Genomic DNA, 20,368 nt, shown 5'->3' on the forward strand with positions numbered 1-20,368 from the left:
AATCAGATTCCACCTTTCATTTTCCAAAGGAGCTGTAAAAAATGAAAGGTGGAATCGGATTGGTTGTTATGGGCAACTAAACAAGTTGTACTTTACACCAGTTTGATAAATTACCCCTATAGTAGATTATATTCCATTTGAAATAGTACACAAATGTATATTTTCTTTCAATGATACATAGCGGGCCTTGAGTGCGTGACAATCTTTGTCCACCATTATCTTTTGTATTTTTAGCTCTTAAAGGGAAGCACTACAAAAAAAATTGGTAAACAGATATACCAAACTAAACTACAAATGAAAACTAAATAAAAATTAAATTCTGTGGAAAAACTTTACCGTATACACTGGGAATACTCCCAAAATATATGCTGAATGTATCCATAGCCTATAAGGTTTGAAACTTGGCAAAACAGTGTTCTTTTGCTATACGCTTGGCAAACTGTGCTTTTCAATACAGGGGATCCAAAGAAAGAGTATGGCCCCTTACACATGGCGAGTATTCCGCGCGGGGGCAATGCGTGAGTTGCACGTATTGCACCCGCACTGAATACTGACCCAGTCATTTCTATGGGGCTGTGCACACGAGCAGTGATTTTCACGCATCACTTGTGTGTTGCGTGAAAATCGCTGTATGCTCTATATGGTGCGTTTTTCACGAACGCAGGCCCCATAGAAGTGAATAGGGCCGCGTGAAAATCGCAAGCATCCGCAAGCAAGTGCGGATGTGGTGCGATTTTCATGCATGGTTGGTAGGTGACAATCGGGCTGGGGACCCGATCTGTATTATTTTCCCTTATAACATGGTTATTAGGGAAAATAATATCATTCTGAATACAGAATGCAAAGTAAATTAGGCTAGGTCTACACGACGACATTTGTCGCGCGACATTTTGTTGCACCAATGTCGCGCGACAATTTTTATAATGGCAGTCTATGGTGTCGCACTGCAACATGCGACATGCTGCGACTGCGACGCGACAGTCGCAGAAAATCCATTCAAGATGGATTTTTCTGCGACTGTCGCGTCGCAGTCGCAACATGTCGCATGTTGCAGTGCGACACCATAGACTGCCATTATAAAAATTGTCGCGCGACATTAGTGCAACAAAATGTCGCGCGACAACTGTTGCGCCCTATCTGTCGCGCAACTTTTTGTCGCGCGACAAATGTCGTTGTGTAGACCTAGCCTTAGGGATGGAGGGGTTAAAAAAATAATAATAATTAATTCACCGAGTCCACTTGATCGCGTAGTTGCGGATCTCTGTCTTCTTCTGTAATGTTGAGCTGCCAGCTAAGGACCTGTGGTGACGTCAGATCACATGATCCAATCACATGGTCCCTCACCATGGTGATGAACCATGTGATTGGACCATGTGATGAGCACAGTGACATCATCAAAGGTCCTATTCCTGTGCACAGCAAAGAAGAAGACAGAAGAGATGCCGGGCTGCGCAATCAAGTGGATTAAGGTGAGTTCAATTTTTTTTTTAACCCCTCCAGCTCTATTGTACTATGCATTCTGTATTAAGCATGCTATTATTTCCCCTTATAACTATGTTATAAGGGAAAATAATACAATCTACAGAACACCTAACCCAAACCCGAACTTCTGTGAAGAAGTTCGGGTTTAAGCACCAAACATGCAGATTTTTCTCACGCGCGTGCAAAACGCATTCCAATGTTTTGCACTTGCGCAGAAAATTCGCGCATTTTCCCGCAACGGACCCGCCTCTTATCCGGGCAAAAAACATGATGCCTGTGTGAAAGAGGCCTATGGGTACAGCCTGCAGAAACCTGACCATGTGGTCGCACCCTTTATATGCAGGATATGTTTTTTCACAATGTGAATCAATAGGTGACATGCAACTTTATGGCATGCAGTTACATATTTTGAGACTTGGTGTTCAGCTTCTACATCGAAAATTTAAAGGGCATCTGTCAGCAGATTTATAGCTATGACACTGGCTGATCTGTTACATGTGCACTTGGGAGCTGAAGACATCTGTGTTGGCCCCATGTTCATATGTGTCCGCATTGCTGATAAACATGAAGTTTTAATATATGTAAATGAGTCTCTAGGAGCAATAGGGGTGTTGCCATTACTCCTAGAGGCTCCACTTTCTCTGCAATTCCTGTGCCCTTTTCCCTTTGATTGACAGGGTCAAGCATGATCACATTTTCACTGCCTGCACTGTCAATTAAAGTGCAGTGGGCGTGGTAGTTGCAGAGAGAGCTGAGCCTCTAGGTGTAACGCCAACGACCGTGTTGCACCTAGAGGCTTATTTGCATATATTAAAACATTTTTCTCAGCAGTACGGACACATATGGACATGGGACCAACACAGACGTCTTCAGCTGCCAAGTGCAAATGCAACAGGTCAGCCAGTGTCATAGGTACAAATCTGCTGACAGATGCCCTTTAAAGGGAACCTTCTGCTTCTGTTTATTTGCTATGGCCAATGACTCGACTGAAGTTTCAGTTGACCTTCAGTCTATCTATTTATCTATCTATCTATCTATCCATCTATTTATCTATCGCGTAGAACTACAAGTAGCAGCACACTGCTTAATGCACAAAGACACAGGTGAACGTTGAATACATGAAAGTGTCAACTGCATTACTGCTATACTTACTATATGAAAAGTAGAAGTTCTATCTCTCTATCTATCTATCTATCTATCTATCTATCTATCGGAGGGATCAGCAATCTCTGGCACTCCAGCTGTTCTGAAACTACAACTCCTTTCACTTCTATGGGAGTTACAAGAACAGCATGCTGGGAGTTGTAGTTTCACAGAAGCTGGAGCGCTAAAGGTTACTGATCCCTGATCTAATGTATTATTCCTTTTTTATCTGTTTTTGGGGGAATATACATAACATGTGTGGCTGTGGTTTTTGAGGCAGATATGATGCTGGAAAGAGGTCCATTTATCATTTGAACTGATAATGTCCATAGTCTGGCGGACGTACCTGGCGGTATTCAATTTCCCACTCTCACAGTTGGATAAAAAGAGATAGTCTGGGATGAATATTGACTCTGATTCACTTCTGTTCTCTTCTGTAGAGGTATCAGCCGCAGAGCTGTCCACAGAGAAGGACGGGTCTGTGATTCTTGACGTGTGAGTGGAGACTGCTGGGGAAGCTTGGACGGAGGAGTTGGTATGAGGAAGGCTTTCCACAGAATCTGTTTAAAAGAGTAATCCCAGTGTTAGCATATTTACATGTCTGGAGACTGTACACATGCCATTTATTAAGTATGGAGGCAGGACACGGCAAAGTCCAAATTGTACCAGGTGTTTATATTTCCTAAGAAGACTGTTTCCCTGGCCGATAGAGCGCAGGGAGAGGGGCCAACAAATGAGCTCAAAAATTTATCTCAGAACAAGCCTGTTTACTTAATGACCGATGGGATGATAATCTGCAGCAGTTTTCACAGCGATCTCTCCAGATTCCATTCGATTCCCATGGAAGAATGAAGCAGAGGCTTAGCTTTGTCTACAGTAGCAGCCTGAGACATAGCACGGGGCAGTCAATATGTAGCAATCCTAAAAGCAGCTTCAACCTCTAGCTTCTACACAGAACATATTAAAGAGGAGAGGTGGACCCGCCGAAGACCCTACAGGCAAATTTCCTGGTGGGCCAATGCCTGGGGGGCCGCCTGAGCCCTCCTTCCAGCTGAGGGCCGGGTACATAATGATCTGATGCTCTCAGTATTCATTAATTTAGGAGCACCAGATACTTCTACACCTAAGCGGTGGCACAGTATTATTTTTTTCTGCACTGTAGTATTCGGTTCTTCTAGCTAGGGTGGTATTTTGTGCTGTACTACGGTATTACGGCCCTGCCTATTAGTGTTGGTCCTGCCTACTTGTGTTGTCCCGCCATCTGTCAATTTGGACCTGCCTACAACATGGGGGCAATTATATTTTTTTTCAGGGCGGCTTCGTCTTAAATAAATAGTCACATTGAAAATGCAGTGCAATCTGCTGGCAGCATATTATAGAGCAGGAGGAGCTGAGCAGATAGAGATTTGTGGGATAAGATTCGTTAACTTGTAATTTATTCATTCTATTCCAATGGGTGAGTCATCCAATGATGGACAGCCTTCCCTGAAGGAGTGTGTCTAGAGAGATAGCTGCCAATCATTGATAGAACCGCCCACTGGACTCCTAACCCCAAAAGGAACAACAATTTACATGAAGAAATTACAAGTGCTACAGAATTTTTGGACAAACACCATCACTCATGTCCATGGGCTCAGTCTGGTGTTGAGCACAGTTCAATTGAATATGGATGTATTGCGATACCAGTGTATAGTGGTGAAATGCAATACTATTTGCCATGGACAAGTGGGACGCTATTTGTGGAAAAGCAGTATGCTGTACTATAGGGCCCTTTTTACATGGGCAAACAATCCGGGTAAAGATCATAAAAAGGTGCCATGATGAACTGGCAAACACTTGTTCATCAGGTGATCACATCTTTCCTGTGCATTTACAGACAGAATATTACCCTGGATCTGCTGCCAGCGACCAATGATTGTCTACAAAGATGAGCAATCACAGTAGTGATCGCTCATCCCCATACAGATCTCCCCTCTGCTTAATGATAGGCAAATATCAGGAATTAAGATTTCATTCCCAATAATTGCCTGTATAATTGGCCCAGGTATAAGAGCCTATAAAGTAAGTGGTTTTGTTTTTAAACTCATAGTTGATCTTTCAAGACGTCCTGTTTTCTGATGGCCTGTTTTATTATCAGGTTTGTTTAAATCAAGATATACTGTAGAGCAAGGGTGCAAAACCTGCAGCCCAGGGGCCACATATGGTCCCCGATAGCATTCTGTGTGGCCCCTACCATCTGGTAACAGACATGTATGTCTATGTCTTGTGGCTGCTCACGTGTATTTTTCTTGTATTCTATCATTAGATGGGAGTCCTGAAAGTGTAACTAGACACTTGCTAGACACTGGTATATAATGTGTGTTCAATATGCCATACGTACAATATTTTACTTGGTAACACCCCTTTAAGATTTATTTTCAGTCCTTGTGGTTGGTTCAGTCTGACAATGTGGCCCCCAACCAGGAAACGTTCTGCACCCCTGCGGTAGAGCTTATATATCACTATCTTGCTGTAGGATTGGATGGTGTGCTTACAATCCCCCGGTGGACAAGTCTTGTCTCTCACCAATAGCTCTTCATACTGAGAATATTGTAAACTTATAGATTATTTCTATGTGAAGCACTTAGCAAGGTCTTTTAAAAGCCTTTCGAATGGCGAAGAGTCCTTTTACACAGGCAGATTTCTGGCAGGTGACAAATACCAATCAACAATATAGCAAGTCAATCATCACTCAGTTAAAGGGATATTCTCACGCTAGGATATGCCACCTGTGGGACCCACTCCTGTCTCCAGAACGGGCCCCATGAAGTGAAGGAGAGGGCAAGCTCGGCCTCTATTCTATAATAGCCGAGGCTATTACCGGCAGTCCTATAGCGGTGAATGGAGAGGTGGCCTTACATGCGCAGTGTACTCTCCATTTACTGCTATGGGCCTGCCTAAAAAGGCCAAGCGTACTTGCTCAGCTATTTTTGGAACTACCATAGCAGTAAATAGAGAGCACACTACACTGTATGCTCTCCTGGGCCCCCGTTATGGAGATAGCGGTGGTCCTGGAGGTGGGCCCTTCAACTATCTGACATTAAAGGCATATCCTAGCGATATACCATTACTGTCTAAGGTGGGCTAACCACTTTAATGACTTTCACATAAACTATACTTAACTGAATGAATGGCTACATGAATGATCAGTACGTCCATGTGACCACTGGTTTTATTTCTAAGCTATAAAAGATCCAATCTGCTGACAAGTGTGTGGGGAAGGGGGTTGGGGCTTTTACAAGAACCAATAATGGGCAACAAGCATTCTTTTCAACCAATAAGCGACCTATATGAAAGGCCCTTAAAGGGCATCTGCCGGCAGATTTGTACCTATAAAACTGGCTGACCTGTTGTATGTGCTCTTGGCAGCTGAAGACGTCTGTGTTGGTCCCATTGCTGTGTTGTGCCCTCATTGCTGAGAAAAACAATGTTTTAATATATGCAAATGAGCCTCTAGGAGCAACGGGGGTGTTGCCATTACACCTAGAGGCTCTGCTGTCTCTGCACTTTGATTGACAGGGCCATGCAGGTGTGATGATGTTTTCACTCCTTGGTCCTGTCAATCAAAGTGCAGCGGGTGGCATAGCTGCAGAACAAGCTGAGCCTCTAGGTGTAACGGCAACGCCCCCGTTGCTCCTAGAGGCTCATTTGCATATATAAAAACTTCATTTTTCTGAGTAATGCGGGCACATATGAACATGGGACCAACACAGATGCCTTCAGCTGCCAAGCGCACATGTAACAGGTCAGCCAGTGTCATAGGTACAAATCTGCTGACAGAGGCCCTTTAACATTAGGCTTATTCTCATGTCCGTCCCACCATTCTCAAAGCAAAATGGCTCCACTGATATCTGTCAGGGACACCCCTTCCACTGCTTGACAGGTAAAAACTGCATGACATTCTCTACTGTACTTACACAACCTACCAATTATACCAGTAAGTAGGATATTAAGCCATTGTTACAAGAAGAAAGAAACGTCTGAAATCCCCAATGCTACTAAACCCCCTTCAACTGCTACTTTTGGAGTGTTATGTGTATGAGACCAATAGTTCGCAATTCTTTCCTTTGAACTACATGGTCTACAAGAAAAGGTTTACAAGGAGGAAGAACATGAAGACATTTTGGCTTCTAGTGAGACTAGGATTCCTATGGTTCTACACAGCAATAAATCAGAACCAGTACTTTTTTTCTTCATTTAGACTGTAATACACCGGGGGCCTCTAGAGAATTCTGCTCTGAACAAGACAACAGCGGGTCTCTTTCAATGTAGATCAAGTCAATATAGTTAGATAAACTCTGCTTCTTTTCCAGTGAAAAATTAAATAATTGCTCCTTTCAAAATGTAATCTCTCGAGGGGCTACTGCTAAAATACCTGGCGCGAAAAGCTGCTGGTACCTGCACATTTCTGCTCTGGTGACAGTAAAGCTCGTAATTTACTAAGCTATATATCAATCTGCTCAGCTCCTCTTGCTCTATAACATGCTGCCTGCAGATTGCTCTGCGTTTTGTGGTGACAGATCCTCTTTAACTCAACTGAGATGAGACTGACAAAGTGTAAATTGCTAGTGGCACTTAGTTAATGATCACACAACCAAGGTGGTGCACCCTTTATTGTGGGTTCTGCAGCGGGGTTCTGGGACAGGGTCACGTTAATACTGGGTGGCATCTCCCCTTGCTGCGATACTGGCTGCCACTCTGGCATGGTAACCATCATATAGATGTTGGATGTCCTCCTGTGGTATGTCATTCCAAACTTTACAACTTTAACCTATAGTTCAGCCAAGGTGGTTGTTGGCTACCTTGCATAGGAGATCTGTCATCCCATCCATTCCCAGACATTAGCGACTGGGGAGAGCTTTAGTGATCCAACTGGTCACGGGAGCTGCTGGATACCCTGAAAAGCATGTTGAGTAGTGCGGCCAGTGGCCGTTATTTTGTTGAAAGTCTCCTAATGGAGTCAAAAAAGGCAGTAGGACTGGTTCAATAACGTCCTGTACATATCGAAGGCTGGTCAATGTTTCCTCTACGAATATCACATGGGAATGGCCATGGTAGCCCTAAACCATAACACCTGGTGTTGGTCTCATCAATACACAGTATGGCAGTAGGCGCTCTCTAGGTCTCCTACATACTCAATGTAGTGTTCAGTGCTAATACAGGTTCTACCTTGGTACTAATGATGGCCACGTCAGTTCGCAGGAGGTCTGGAGAGCTACACAACATGCTCTTCGTAGTATAACTACAGCTCTTCGTGGCTGAACTACAGATCCAAGGTGAAATAGCTTGGAATGACATACCACAGGAGGATATCCAGCATCTGTATGACTGTTATCATGCCAGAGTGGCAGCAAGGGGAGATAATGTATTACTAATGGTTGTGTGATCATTGACCATTCACCACTAGCAGTTTATACTTTGTCAATCTAAGCTCAATTGGATTAAGTTTTCCAGGTTTTCCTTTTTTTATATTCCACTTGTGCATATTTTGAGCTGTTTGGCTAATAGGAGTGATCCTACTGCCTCACTTGGCCCCTCACTTTGGTGACTGAAGGGCTGCTGTGTGGTATACAGTTGTGTGTTATACACAGTAGCCTATTAACAGTGGCATGACTCAAAATGACTAGGCCCCACAGCAAATTCTGAATGGGGCCCCCTCCTTCCCCTAGCAAATCCTTTGCAACCCCCACTCTGGTGACTAGTTAAGATTACTTTCTCAGACGACGCCCGGAAGCTTCTCTGTCCGTTTCCTATATATATATATATATATATACACACATACACACAGCAGCACAGTCAGACCATATGCACTGGGTGCAACTCCTCACAGAGGTCGGCTTCTCCTCCACGATATATACTTTACAAATAACGAGGCAGCACTTCCAGCTTTCGGTGACAGGGTGAAGACCCCAAAACTTTAATCCCAACAACGTTTCGGCCTACTCAATGAGGCCTTTATCAAGCTACACAACAGTGCTTACAACTGGGTATATATACCCACAAATCAATGCATACTCAGTGCAATTAGTGACTACACATGTTATCAATCGGGTCACATGACCTCCAACTACATCATCACATGACACTCTGTGTCTAGTACATATTCGTATTACATCCATATTAAAAAATACAAAAGTTATAAAACACATTATCAGTGGTCTTACATCAGTATTATGAAATATACATTCCAGTTCATATATAGATTATAGTCTGATATACAAAATTAGTGTCCCTTGAGTGCGAAGTCCAAAGTATAAGCGAGGTGCAGGCGTGCTCAGTGCATCAAGGGTTAAAATTCCTTATTCATGATGCAGCTGCATCATATCAAAAGTTAAAAACAGTGGAGCTGACCGCCCATGGACCCGCCGAGTCAGCCAGCGCTGGCGTCTCTCCCCATGCAACGCGCATGCGTCGGGCCAGACGTCTCTCACCTACCTCCCGACGCCGCTACGCAAATACGCACACTCCATGGAACGCACCGTCACCCAATGGAGCGCATCGCAAGCGCAGGCGCGGAGGGAGGAGGGCAAGACCATGTGACACGACCGCAGTCGCGCCGCATCGGGGGGTGTGTTAGTGACCATGGTAACAAGGGATAAATATCCCAATGCGGCTGATAGCGGGGGCATCCGGACAGGCACACAGTGCATAAAATACATAATTGTTCTCTTCAGTGTGTAGGGGAGGCCGAGAGGCGGCGCCAGTCGACACCCCAGCCATCCCTCACACTGCGAGATAAAACAGTGCAGCTACAATGGGACAAAGCCCTCCCATCTGCATGCACCGGACCGTGGTGTGCCATTCATATGCCGACTAGCATCCAGGTTTGTGGCAAGTCCCTTGGCATTCATAGCCACCATCGTGTAACTCGACAATAAAGTACCATGCAGATAACATCAATCATCAATGCACTGAGCACGCCTGCACCTCACTTATACTTTGGACTTCGCACTCAAGGGACACGAATTTTGTATATCAGACTGTAATGTATATATGAACTGGAATGTATATTTCATAATACTGATGTAAGACCACTGATAATGTGTTTTATAACTTTTGTATTTTTTAATATGGATGTAATACGAATATGTACTAGACACAGAGTGTCATGTGATGATGTAGTTGGAGGTCATGTGACCCGATTGATAACATGTGTATTCACTAATTGCACTGAGTATGTATTGATTTGTGGGTATATATACCCAGTTGTAAGCACTGTTGTGTAGCTTGATAAAGGCCTCATTGAGTAGGCCGAAATGTTGCTGGGATTAAAGTTTTGGGGTCTTCACCCCGTCACCGAAAGCTGGAAGTGCTGCCTCGTTATTTGTAAAGTATATATATATATATATATATATATATATATATATATATATACACACACACACACACACACACACACACACACTCACATGTCATTGTATAATACTGTTGAGGGGGTCCTGACAATAAAATCTTTTAGTCCTCCTCCTGGGTGGGCCCCTTCTAAGGTTCAGGCCCCCAAAGCAACCGCTTCCCCTATAGCTACACCCCTGCCTATCACTCACCGCAGAGTGGAGTGGGCACATTCACCGTATAAATACAGCAGACTCTTAACCAATGATTGTACTGTATTCTTCAATGGCTTCTATTAGTCAAAAGACACAACCTATTTTTGTGCCTTGTTTGGCTAACACAAGAATGGACCTTGCGCTGGGCAGCATATTCAGCTGATAGATCTTATATTATATTTGGTTTGGCTCCTCAAGTCATTTGCCTTATCTATGTGATATACAGGGTCACAGGCCAAATTAATCACGCGCTGTGTACCTTCACTATAAAATATATACAGGTCTGTGTACGATAAACATGGAGCGTGAAGAACTGCAGTACGAATACACAATGTGAGCACAACAATCCGTTTCTTGCAGTGTTTTTACACCAGATGGACCACATGGCAGGAACAGTTGTGTCCTGTCAGGAAGTGTCTCGCTACAGATGTCCTCACAATATTCTCCCAGCAGTTACTTACAAAGAGCCGGCTTGCTACACTCCCTGCAGACTGGATGCTAAACTCTCCTCTTCTCACCACAATATGTCATGTCTTCAGTTACTGCACACAGAAACGTGTCGAAAGATATTCTTAAGAATCCTCAACGTAACTCCGAGGTCTCATTTATCAACCCCATACATAAGGGCTGAATGCAAAGACTCATCCCTTTAATTTCAGATACGTTGATGTAAGGTTTGCACTCTGAGACAAATGAGCCATCATAATCAATTATACAGAAATTCTGCAGAATGTATCCTGTGGGAATGGCCTCGCTAGTAACAGTGTCATATAATGCATGTCAAACGTACAGTAGCAGACCCACGAAAATAACCCCCTGTCCATATACTCTATTTAGGACATGTCCCTGCTTAAGGACCCCCTCTATGAGCCAGAATAGCTGCTCTGATGGTATCCCCAGCCTTCATTGCATTGCATGGTCAGCCATAGAGCTGATTGGGTGGCATATACTGCAACAGTTTCCTGGCAATAGCTCTTATTTTATGGGACACGCACTTTAATTTTTTTCTAATTCTTATGTATTGTAGCTCGAAGTGGACCTTGGAAATTTGCCAGCTTTTGCCCTACTTGGGGTATGACCACATAGCGCAGTCATGTGGCATTCAGGACGTGGCTGTGCTGCGATCAAGAACTGCACCGGGCCCTAATTGAACTAATGATACCGCACAGTTTAGTTGGTCTGCATTGTTAATGGCTGCGCTGTATTACAGGGACCACACAGCTATTAACAATACAGACTAGATAGACAGTGCGGTATCATTAGTTAAATTATTGCCCTGTGCTGCCGGTTTGGCCACACAGTCATTGATCTCACCACGGTTGTGTCCCAAATGGCACACCATGCCGTCTGGTCGTACCCCAACTATCTGGCAATGAATACCGGCAGCTGTATTGTGTACGTAGAAGAATGGGTTTTCTATAAAGCTTTATCAGGGCAGAGTTAGTCTACAGAATCCATTGGAAAATGGTTAATTTCTTTAAAAAAAAGGGGCTTGTTTTAATGCATTAGGTCCTGAATGTTATGGGGGGGGGGGGGGGGGTAGGGGGCCTAACTCACATCTCTCTTTCTGGCAGGCTCAGCCTGTCCATATATTTGAATGGCTTCCATTTAAAAATACATTTCCTTCTCCTCCTCTTTAAGAAGAGCGATATGAACTCGTTTAAGTCTTGTCAGTGAAAAGCTGATCGTTTTCCCTCAGTTAAGTTTCAGTTTTTGCATTTTTCTGGGCGATTGTCATGAGTTTTTTTTTTTTTTTATACGTTTTTTCAAGTGCGTGAAAAAAAAAACTAAAAATATCACTCAGCATTTCTCAGCAAACATCAGTGAAAAAAGGACAGTCCTTCAGTGTGGTTCAGTTTTTTTTCACTGACCCACTGACTTGGCCTCATGCACACGACTCGGGTGCGGACCCGTTCAATTCAATGGGGCCGCAAAAGATGGGGACAGCACTCCGTGTGCTGTCCGCATCCGTTGCTCTGTTCCGTGGCCCCGCAAAAAAATATAACATGTCCTATTTTTGCCAGTTTTACAGACAAGAATAGGCATTTCTACAATGGGCTGTCTGTTCCGCAAATTGTGGAAGGCAGACTGGCGGCTTCCGTGTTTTGTGTATCCGCAATTTGCGGACCGCAAAAAACGGAAGGGTCATGTGCATGAGGCCTTGAATGGACCAGTCTTATGTGAAAAACAAATGAAGAGGAGTCAGTTAGAATCATAGTCAGGGACAGGCTGAGGTTCACGGCGGAATACGAGCAATACTGTAAATGGTCCCAGTTCAGAGAACAGTAAACGGCCAGACAACAGGTCAGTACACCTTAGCAGGGAACCTCTTGCTCAGGCTCCTTACCCTGTGACCTTAAGTACCCCAGGACTATCAGGCATTGGCTGCAGAAGATTAGGGCACGGGTGCTCTAGCCTTTTAAGAGCTAGAGGGAGTGCGTGTGCGCACCTTACAGTTGTAGGAGGAGTGGTCAGGCCGGCAATGAGGCCGTAGCCTACAAGGATCCATTCCTTATTTTCATTTCCAAAGCTGCATGAGGAAAACTGTCCATGTGGCTATTAGAGATAAGCAAAGTTTAAAAAAAATCAATTCAGCAACTTTGCCAAAGTTATCCAAGAAATTCAATCATTTACGAATTAATTTGTCATAAATCGCTTCAAATGAGGTATACCCTGGCCACTCTGCCTTAGGATATGGCCACACAGAGCGGCCGTGCTGCGGGTGGGTTGCGGCCATGAAGAACTGTGTGGCCAATTAGCCTGCAGCTGCCTTTCATGTAATAATGAACACCACACTGTATAGCCCTTCTTCATTGTTAATGGCCACGCTGCACCTTTAAACAGGAACTGTTCCTGGTATGGGGTTTGGCTGGTTAGGTGGGGGGACAATATGTGAATTACTGCTGTTCTTGCTGTCAATCTACTGCAGGTTAATTGACAGGAAACACAGAATATTAATCAGCACTGGCATACCCACTTCTCCAACCCATCGCTCTTCTGCCATCTGCTTTTCCTCCTTTTCCCCCATCATCTAATATCAATGAGAATATGTTATCTGGAACATCCAGCTCCTCCTCTCTCTGCATCTTGCTGACTTTTCTAGGACATGGAGACCGAGAAGGATGATTTGGAAGAAGTAAAGCCAGCAAAAGGCGAGGATGGTCATCATTAAGACCTGCCCCCCCCATCTGCCGCCCAGGGGAGCAGATTGGATGGTATTGGTTGGCACACTGGCAGTGTAATAATAAAAGCTTCCATATTATTGAAATGTAATTACATATCTTATTTACGGCTGCTATAGGAATAAGTAAATGTAGGAATAAATAAATGTAGGAATAAATAAAACTGATGCAGCGTAAGTCTCCCTGCACTCTCCCTGCACTCTCCCTGTAGTCTCCCTGCAGTCTACCTGCAATCTCCCTCTCCAATATTCTTCTATTAATCAATCATTTTCAGTAACACTGTCCCTAGCACATGAGCGCTTGCCACGTCTCTCCCTATGCTCAGCTCACAGGACAATGGTGAGGACTGCGCAGGCTGAGGGTTTTATAGGGCTGTGACATAACAGGGGATGGCTATCTGCGGACTGGCTGGCTGCACAGCATTATGGGTGATCTGACGTTCCCGGGCTTCTTACTTTCACTTTGTAACACATGCAGCCGCCATTTTAGGAAAAATTGATTTGTTACCATGAAGCGCAAGAAAATTCGGATTAGTTGCAAATCTAAGTTTTCCTAACCTTCTGACAGAATTCCTCTTCACTCATCACTAGCAGCCATAACCTAATGACCATTCTGGTTAAATGGCTCTTAACACACAAATCTGTGTGTGCTCCACAAAACTGTAGTAGGAAGCACGAACGTATCTTATTAATCACAAAGCTGCAGCAGAGATGATGTGAGGACATTCAAGACAAACCACACAGCACATTTCTGCTTCTGCTATTGTTTCACTAGTCGTTATGCACATAAAATATTTCCTTTTAGCCCAAACTTCCCAGTCTACATCCCCTTCCATTATTTACAGTCTAATTACCCACATCTTATAGTGAGTGCTCACTACCCTTTATCTAACCTTCAGTCTCATCAGATCTCCCTTGGGTGCAAAACAGCCCCAGCACTCTCTTCTCCGAGTCTGGTAATAGTATCAGTGGGCATTAATGTTATATTGCAGCAGCTGGCTGAATAAATTATGTATAAGTATTTTCTAACTAGAGAATGAAGGGAAAAGGTTTCTTTTTTCCCAGCAAGACCTAATCGTCTAGTGCAGCCTCACATGCAGAATAGAAATGGCATGGACAATACAAGTGGAATGCAAATACTAACGCACAGAGCTGACACATGATTTGCACATTAGACATGCACATTTAACCTATTGCAATATATTACAAAAAACACTAAGCATGAGCACTTAATGCAACTGTCTAGTCATGTACTTTTAAAAAAATAAGTCAGTACCTATATGAAATACTTATTTGCTATTTATTTTTCTCAGTGTTTGCTGCTTGGCTGATCTTTAGCTCAATTCCATTAGGGCAGAGCTGTGATTTGTGACTACAGCCTAAGGCTGAGTTCACACGAGCGTGACAGATTTGGTCCGGATGCGTTCAGGGTGCGTTCAGTTAAACTCGCACCATTTTGCAAGCAAGTTCAGTCAGTTTTGGCTGCGATTGCGTTTAGTTGTTCAGTTTTTTCCGCGCGGGTGCAATGCGTTTTGATTCTTTTTTCATGCGCGTGATAAAAAACTGAAGGTTTACAAACAACATCTCCTAGCAACCATCAGTGAAAAACGCATTGCATCCGCACTTGCTTGCAGATGCAATGCGTTATTAACGCAGCCCCATTCACTTCTATGGAGCCAGGGCTGCGTGAAAAACGCAGAATATAGAACATGCTGCGATTTTAAAGCATTGCAGAAGTGATGCATGAAAAAAAATGCTCATGTGCACAGCCCCATTGAAATGAATGGGTCAGGATTCAGTGCAGGTGCAATGCGTTCACCTACTGCATTGCACCCGCGCGGAAATCACGCTCGTGTGAACTCAGCCTAAGGCTACTTTCACACTAGCGTTCGGGCGGATCCGTTCTGAACGGATCCGCTCATAATAATGCAGACGGAGGCTCCGTTCAGAACGGATCCGTCTGCATTATTTTAGCATAGAACAGCTAAGTGTGAAAATAGCCTGGGACGGATCCGTCCAGACTTTCAATGTAAAGTCAATGGGGGACGGATCCGCTTGAAGATTGAGCCACATTGTGGCATCTTCAAACGGATCCGTCCCCATTGACTTACATTGTAAGTCTGGACGAATCCGCACGCCTCCGCACGGCCAGGCGGACACCCGAACGCTGCAAGCAGCGTTCAGCTGTCCGCCTGTCCGTGCGGAGGCGAGCGAGCGGAGGCTGAACGCCGCCAGACTGATGCAGTCTGAGCGGATCCGCTCCATTCAGACTGCATCAGGGCTGGACGGCTGCGTTCGGGTCCGCTCGTGAGCCCCTTCAAACGGAGCTCACGAGCGGACACCCGAACGCTAGTGTGAAAGCAGCCTTAGCTACACCATCTGTAGGAGTCTGAAGTAGTCTAAGACACACCTCCTGACTCACTGTTGGTTTTGGCTGCTGCTCTGCTTCTACAGATTGGCTGCTGTGTATAAACACCTACCTACCTACAGCAAGCTCACCAGCAAGTCAGTACTTGGAGAGCAAGGGTATCAGGATTACAAAGTACTGGTCACACAAAGACTGACCAAGGCGCCTTAAAGAGGTTGGCCTTTTATTAACTAATTGTCTTTCCTCAGGATAAGCCATCACTAGTTGATTGGAGGGGGTCCAACACCACGCACCCCCTCCGATCAGCTTTTTTGCAATAGCTCCGGTGCCTGAAGCAGACAGCTCCATCTACTTTGCCAGGTGTGGACTGGGAATTTTAAAAGTTAACAAGACACAAGTAGGCAAGGTCAACAATACCATATCACAAAATAACGTCCCATCAGAACCATATACCACAGTGCAGCATAATCTATTGCCCCAAAAGCAGTCCCTCTGTGGTGGCCATCAATAGATGCCATATTCTGTCCTTATCCAGTCTCTGATTATGATATGGAGCAGGGGGCATAGGAGGTGAGATGTGGGTCACGGTTGAATTCAGGAGGGCATGTGCGATCGCTGTCCAGGTACACGAGTACCTGATTCTTAAGGCTTTAATTATCCGTGAGAGCTCATTATGTACCCGGCCAGCAGCAGAGAGAAGGGCTTGGGTGGCCTCCTGGGCCCACTGGTAAATTTCCCTGTAAGGGCTATGTCCAATCTGCCCCTGTACTTTGCAATGGACGGATCTGGTCCCTGCAGCACTGCTCCCATTGACTTTGGACCCCTTCTGAGGATAGACCATTACTCGATAAAAAGTGGACAACCCCTTTAGGACCCCTCTACACGGGCCATCTAACCGGGCAATTATTGGGAGCGAATGAATTATTCCCTAAAATTACCTGATTGTGAATGAGGTGAAAGCGACCAACTCTGCTGTATGCATTCACTACTGCGATCCCTTGTTTCCATATAGATTTGTTGTTTCTGGGCAGCTGGCCCCTTTTTACACCGCACAATCTGCTGTCCAGAAACAATGATTTTGGTTCTCACATCAATGACTGGTGGCACCTTTACATAGCACAATTATTGGGAATGAGTGTTCCTAGGAATGCTCCTTAATAATAATTGACCCCTCCTCGGTTAGTGTAAAGAAGCCTTTAGTCAGGGGGAACCTGGAGAGTTACTTTAATGTTGTATAGGTTCAATGATGATGAAAACACAACTTAATCCTTGCAATAGCAATATATAGTCAGTGGCTCACCTCTTCCTGGGTGTGTCCTAAATGTCTTTATTCATCCACATTAGCTGCTCATATGTACCAACAAAGTGCTCACAAACACAATATTTAGTGATCAGTACAGAAGTCTAAATCTGCCAGAGCATATGTGGAAAGTTGCATGTTTGTAAGTATTCTTCCATATTATCCATATTCAGGTCAGGGTCCCAAAGAAGACTATAGGGTAATTCATGCGATTAATGGTGGGCGTTTTTAATGCCCTTTTAGACAAGGGTGCAGCTGTCTAAAGGCTTTTAAAAACAGGTACACTATGTAAAAGAAAGGGCCTCTCATGGGTTAAAATAAAAAATATAATACTCACCTCATCCACTTGAACACGGTTGAACACTTACTCTGCACTGGAGGAAGCAGGACCTGCTCTCACATGATCTCACTGGGAACTTCAGGTCCTGCAGCCTGCAAGCTTGTGTTCCAGTGTTGGCAAGTGGATGAGGTAAGTTTTTTTGTTTTTTGTTGGAACCAGTAAAATGGGAGGCATTAAGGGGACATAACTTGTACTGGGAGGCACTAATGGGGACACTGGATGTCAATAGGGTACTATAGGGGCCATATGATCCATATGGGGAATATGGGGAGCATTATGTATACTGAGGGTACTGCAGGGGTTGGGATGTTAAAAAACAGCCTATGAAATTCATTTGTTGCAAAACAGATGTTAAAAACGGATAGCCAGCCAGAAAATGGATGCACAATGGCCATAAAAAACGTACAATTTATCCGTTTTTAAAAATGTTTTTTTCACTGTGTGACTGTACCCTTTGGATTTTTATGAGGGACTATCTAATTCTTCCTACAGCTAAAACACTTTTCAACATCTCACAAAGAATTGTAAAATCTATTGAAACCACCACATTATGTACAAAGGGTCCTCCAGGGCTGAGAATTTTTGTGGTTAAACTGGTCTGTCTTTACAATCTTCTCTAGTGAAAGCACAGGAGCACCCGACTCTACAAAAAGTGGATTATTAACAAGCATTCCAATGAGGTCACATGTGAAACAAGTTTTACCACTAGAAATACATCTGGTACAGTAAGAACTGGTGCGAATGGTCTCATTAGGATAAGAAGGTTGTAAACTGTAGTAATTTGTTATTCTAGTACATTGTGCGGAATGATGACCAATCAATGATGATGAGCTGTGGACATGAGAGCTGGATGTATCTGGCAGAGAAAGCATGCTCTTCCAGGATTAGGACTAATTACCAATAATGAGACAAGACATTGAAGTACTTCTCCAGTACAACTCCGAGGACTATCTTCTTGTGTTTTTCAATGCAAAGAGATGCACTTGTGCTGACTTTTTGACTATGACTCATAAGCAGTTGGTGGAAAATGGCTGACAAAATGTACCGTACTTGATAAGATAGGCTGGTTCTCATGAAGAGCTCAGTGTGCTCCTCAGACATCATGCACACAGCATAGTCTGCACCGAGTGCTGCCGTTAAAGGGAGTCTTTTTAACAGTTCCCATAGCGCTGTAGCCGCAACACAGATGATTAAAACGGTACCTTTATATGCTTTTGTGGACTTGTAAAACTGCCAAAAATGAACTTTGATGCATATGTAGATGAGGGCTCGCAAGTGCCCAGGGGCGGCGGCCACCGTGTTGGTGCCCAGGCAGCTCTGCCTCTTCGGCTCTTATCCCCGCCCAGCCTCTTCCTCTGCCCGCCCATCTGTTTTCTCTCCCCCTCAGCGAGATCCCGCGCCTGCGCGCTGACTTCCTTGGCTGGGGCATGCGCACTGCGATGCCCATTGCTGGTACGGCATCGCGGTAGCTTATGCTGCAGAAAGAAGGCGGTCCATCGGTGCAGGAGAAGAGGAGGAAAGCCGAGCAAGCAGCTGTCATTGCAGACACAGAGAGCCAAGAGAGGTAAATTTATCTGTATAATCCGTTAGCCGGCGCATGCGCATAAGCTACTGCGATGCCGTGCCAGCAATGGGCATCGCAGTGTGCATGCCCCAGACAAGGAAGTCAGCGCGCAGGCGCGGGATCTCTCTGAGGGGGAGAGAAAACAGATGGACGGGCAGAGGAAGAGGCTGGGCGGGGATAAGACCTGAAGAGGCAGAGCTTCCTGGGCATCAACGCGGTGGACGCCGCCCCTGGGCACTTGCGAGCCCTCATGTACATATGCATCAAAGTTCGTTTTTGGCAGTTTTACAAGTCCACAAAAGAACTGTTAAAAAGGGGTAAATGTGCTGACAGACTCCCTTTAAGATCATGTTCACAAGGAATTTGTGTTGGTGTGGATTCTTGCAGATCTTCACCATTGATTTCAATTTGGAATCCTTATGTAAATTCATATTGAGCTGTTTTCCACTTGCATTTAAAAAAAAAAGCACCTCAGAAAAAAAGTGAGATATCCATTCTTGATGTGGATTCCACATCCAGCATTCCCATTGAAAATGGGCAGGGTGAAAAATGCACCAAAACCACGTCAGTTAAAATAAAACACATCCAAAAAACGCACAGAATCCTAAAGCGGATTCTGCACAGTAAAAACTCAGTGTCAACTTACCCAAATGTCGGGGTGCACAACCCATGGCTTGCATGCGGCCCACAGGGCCACAGTTTGCGGCCCCTGTCCTCCTGGACAGAAACACAGCTGATCATCTGCCTTTGCGGTCAGCTGTATTCCCCAGCGCCATATGTCGCCGAATTAAAGCTCCTGCAATCTAGCAGAATCAGGTTGGATCCTAGCGGAGAAGACAAAATTGATTTATTACTGCTTCTGCCTTCTCCAAAATGAGAGCAATGCAGTAAATAGAAGAAGCAATTGAGCCTCCTCCTCGATTGGACCTGGCAATCATGTGATCTCTGGGTGTATCGGCGGCATAGCGAGCTGCAGGGTCCCAGCAGACTTTCTGCCTGTGTACAATGTCCCCACAGGTTGCCCCAGTTACAGTGGAAAGCATGCAAAATACAAAAAAAAAAATGGCAGAGGTCTTTTAATTGCATCTTGGGGGGGAAATTATATGCCAAAAATAAATGTAAAATGAGTAAAAAAATAAAAACTCCCACACCAACCTAAATAGCCGCTATTATCACCTCGTATTATGTGCCACAAAATAAATGTCATAAATATTTTTTGAAAAAATATAATAGAGAAATAAAAATAGAACAATGTGACAATGCAGCCCGCACAGCAAAAAGTGTTGTGCACCCCTGATCTAATGCATGGTGCAATTTTTTTACCTCCAAACCTCTGTACGAAATAAGAGGTATTTGGGAGGGGGGGGGGGTACAGTATGGCTAAATGGACTTCTATGGGTGCCA

General features: G+C 44.5%; 1 protein-coding gene across 2 annotated transcripts in view; it reads right to left on the reverse strand.

Moving 5' to 3' along the window:
• GAB3 (GRB2 associated binding protein 3) overlaps nucleotides 1-20,368 on the reverse strand; it is a 133,884-nt gene that overhangs the window by 40,497 nt on the left and 73,019 nt on the right. Inside the window, exons 2-3 of one of the 2 annotated variants that reach the window (XM_044268524.1) lie at nucleotides 19,611-19,788; nucleotides 2,972-3,185 (exon numbers count right to left, since the gene is read on the reverse strand). In XM_044268524.1, coding sequence (XP_044124459.1) covers nucleotides 2,972-3,185; nucleotides 19,611-19,644 — 248 coding nt within the window. In that variant the 5' untranslated portion in view covers nucleotides 19,645-19,788. The remainder of the gene's footprint in view (nucleotides 1-2,971; nucleotides 3,186-19,610; nucleotides 19,789-20,368) is intronic. The other variant, XM_044268523.1, reaches the window with a different exon arrangement.

The sequence above is a fragment of the Bufo gargarizans genome, chromosome 9, assembly GCF_014858855.1.
Source record: "Bufo gargarizans isolate SCDJY-AF-19 chromosome 9, ASM1485885v1, whole genome shotgun sequence".
Lineage (NCBI taxonomy): Eukaryota > Metazoa > Chordata > Amphibia > Anura > Bufonidae > Bufo > Bufo gargarizans.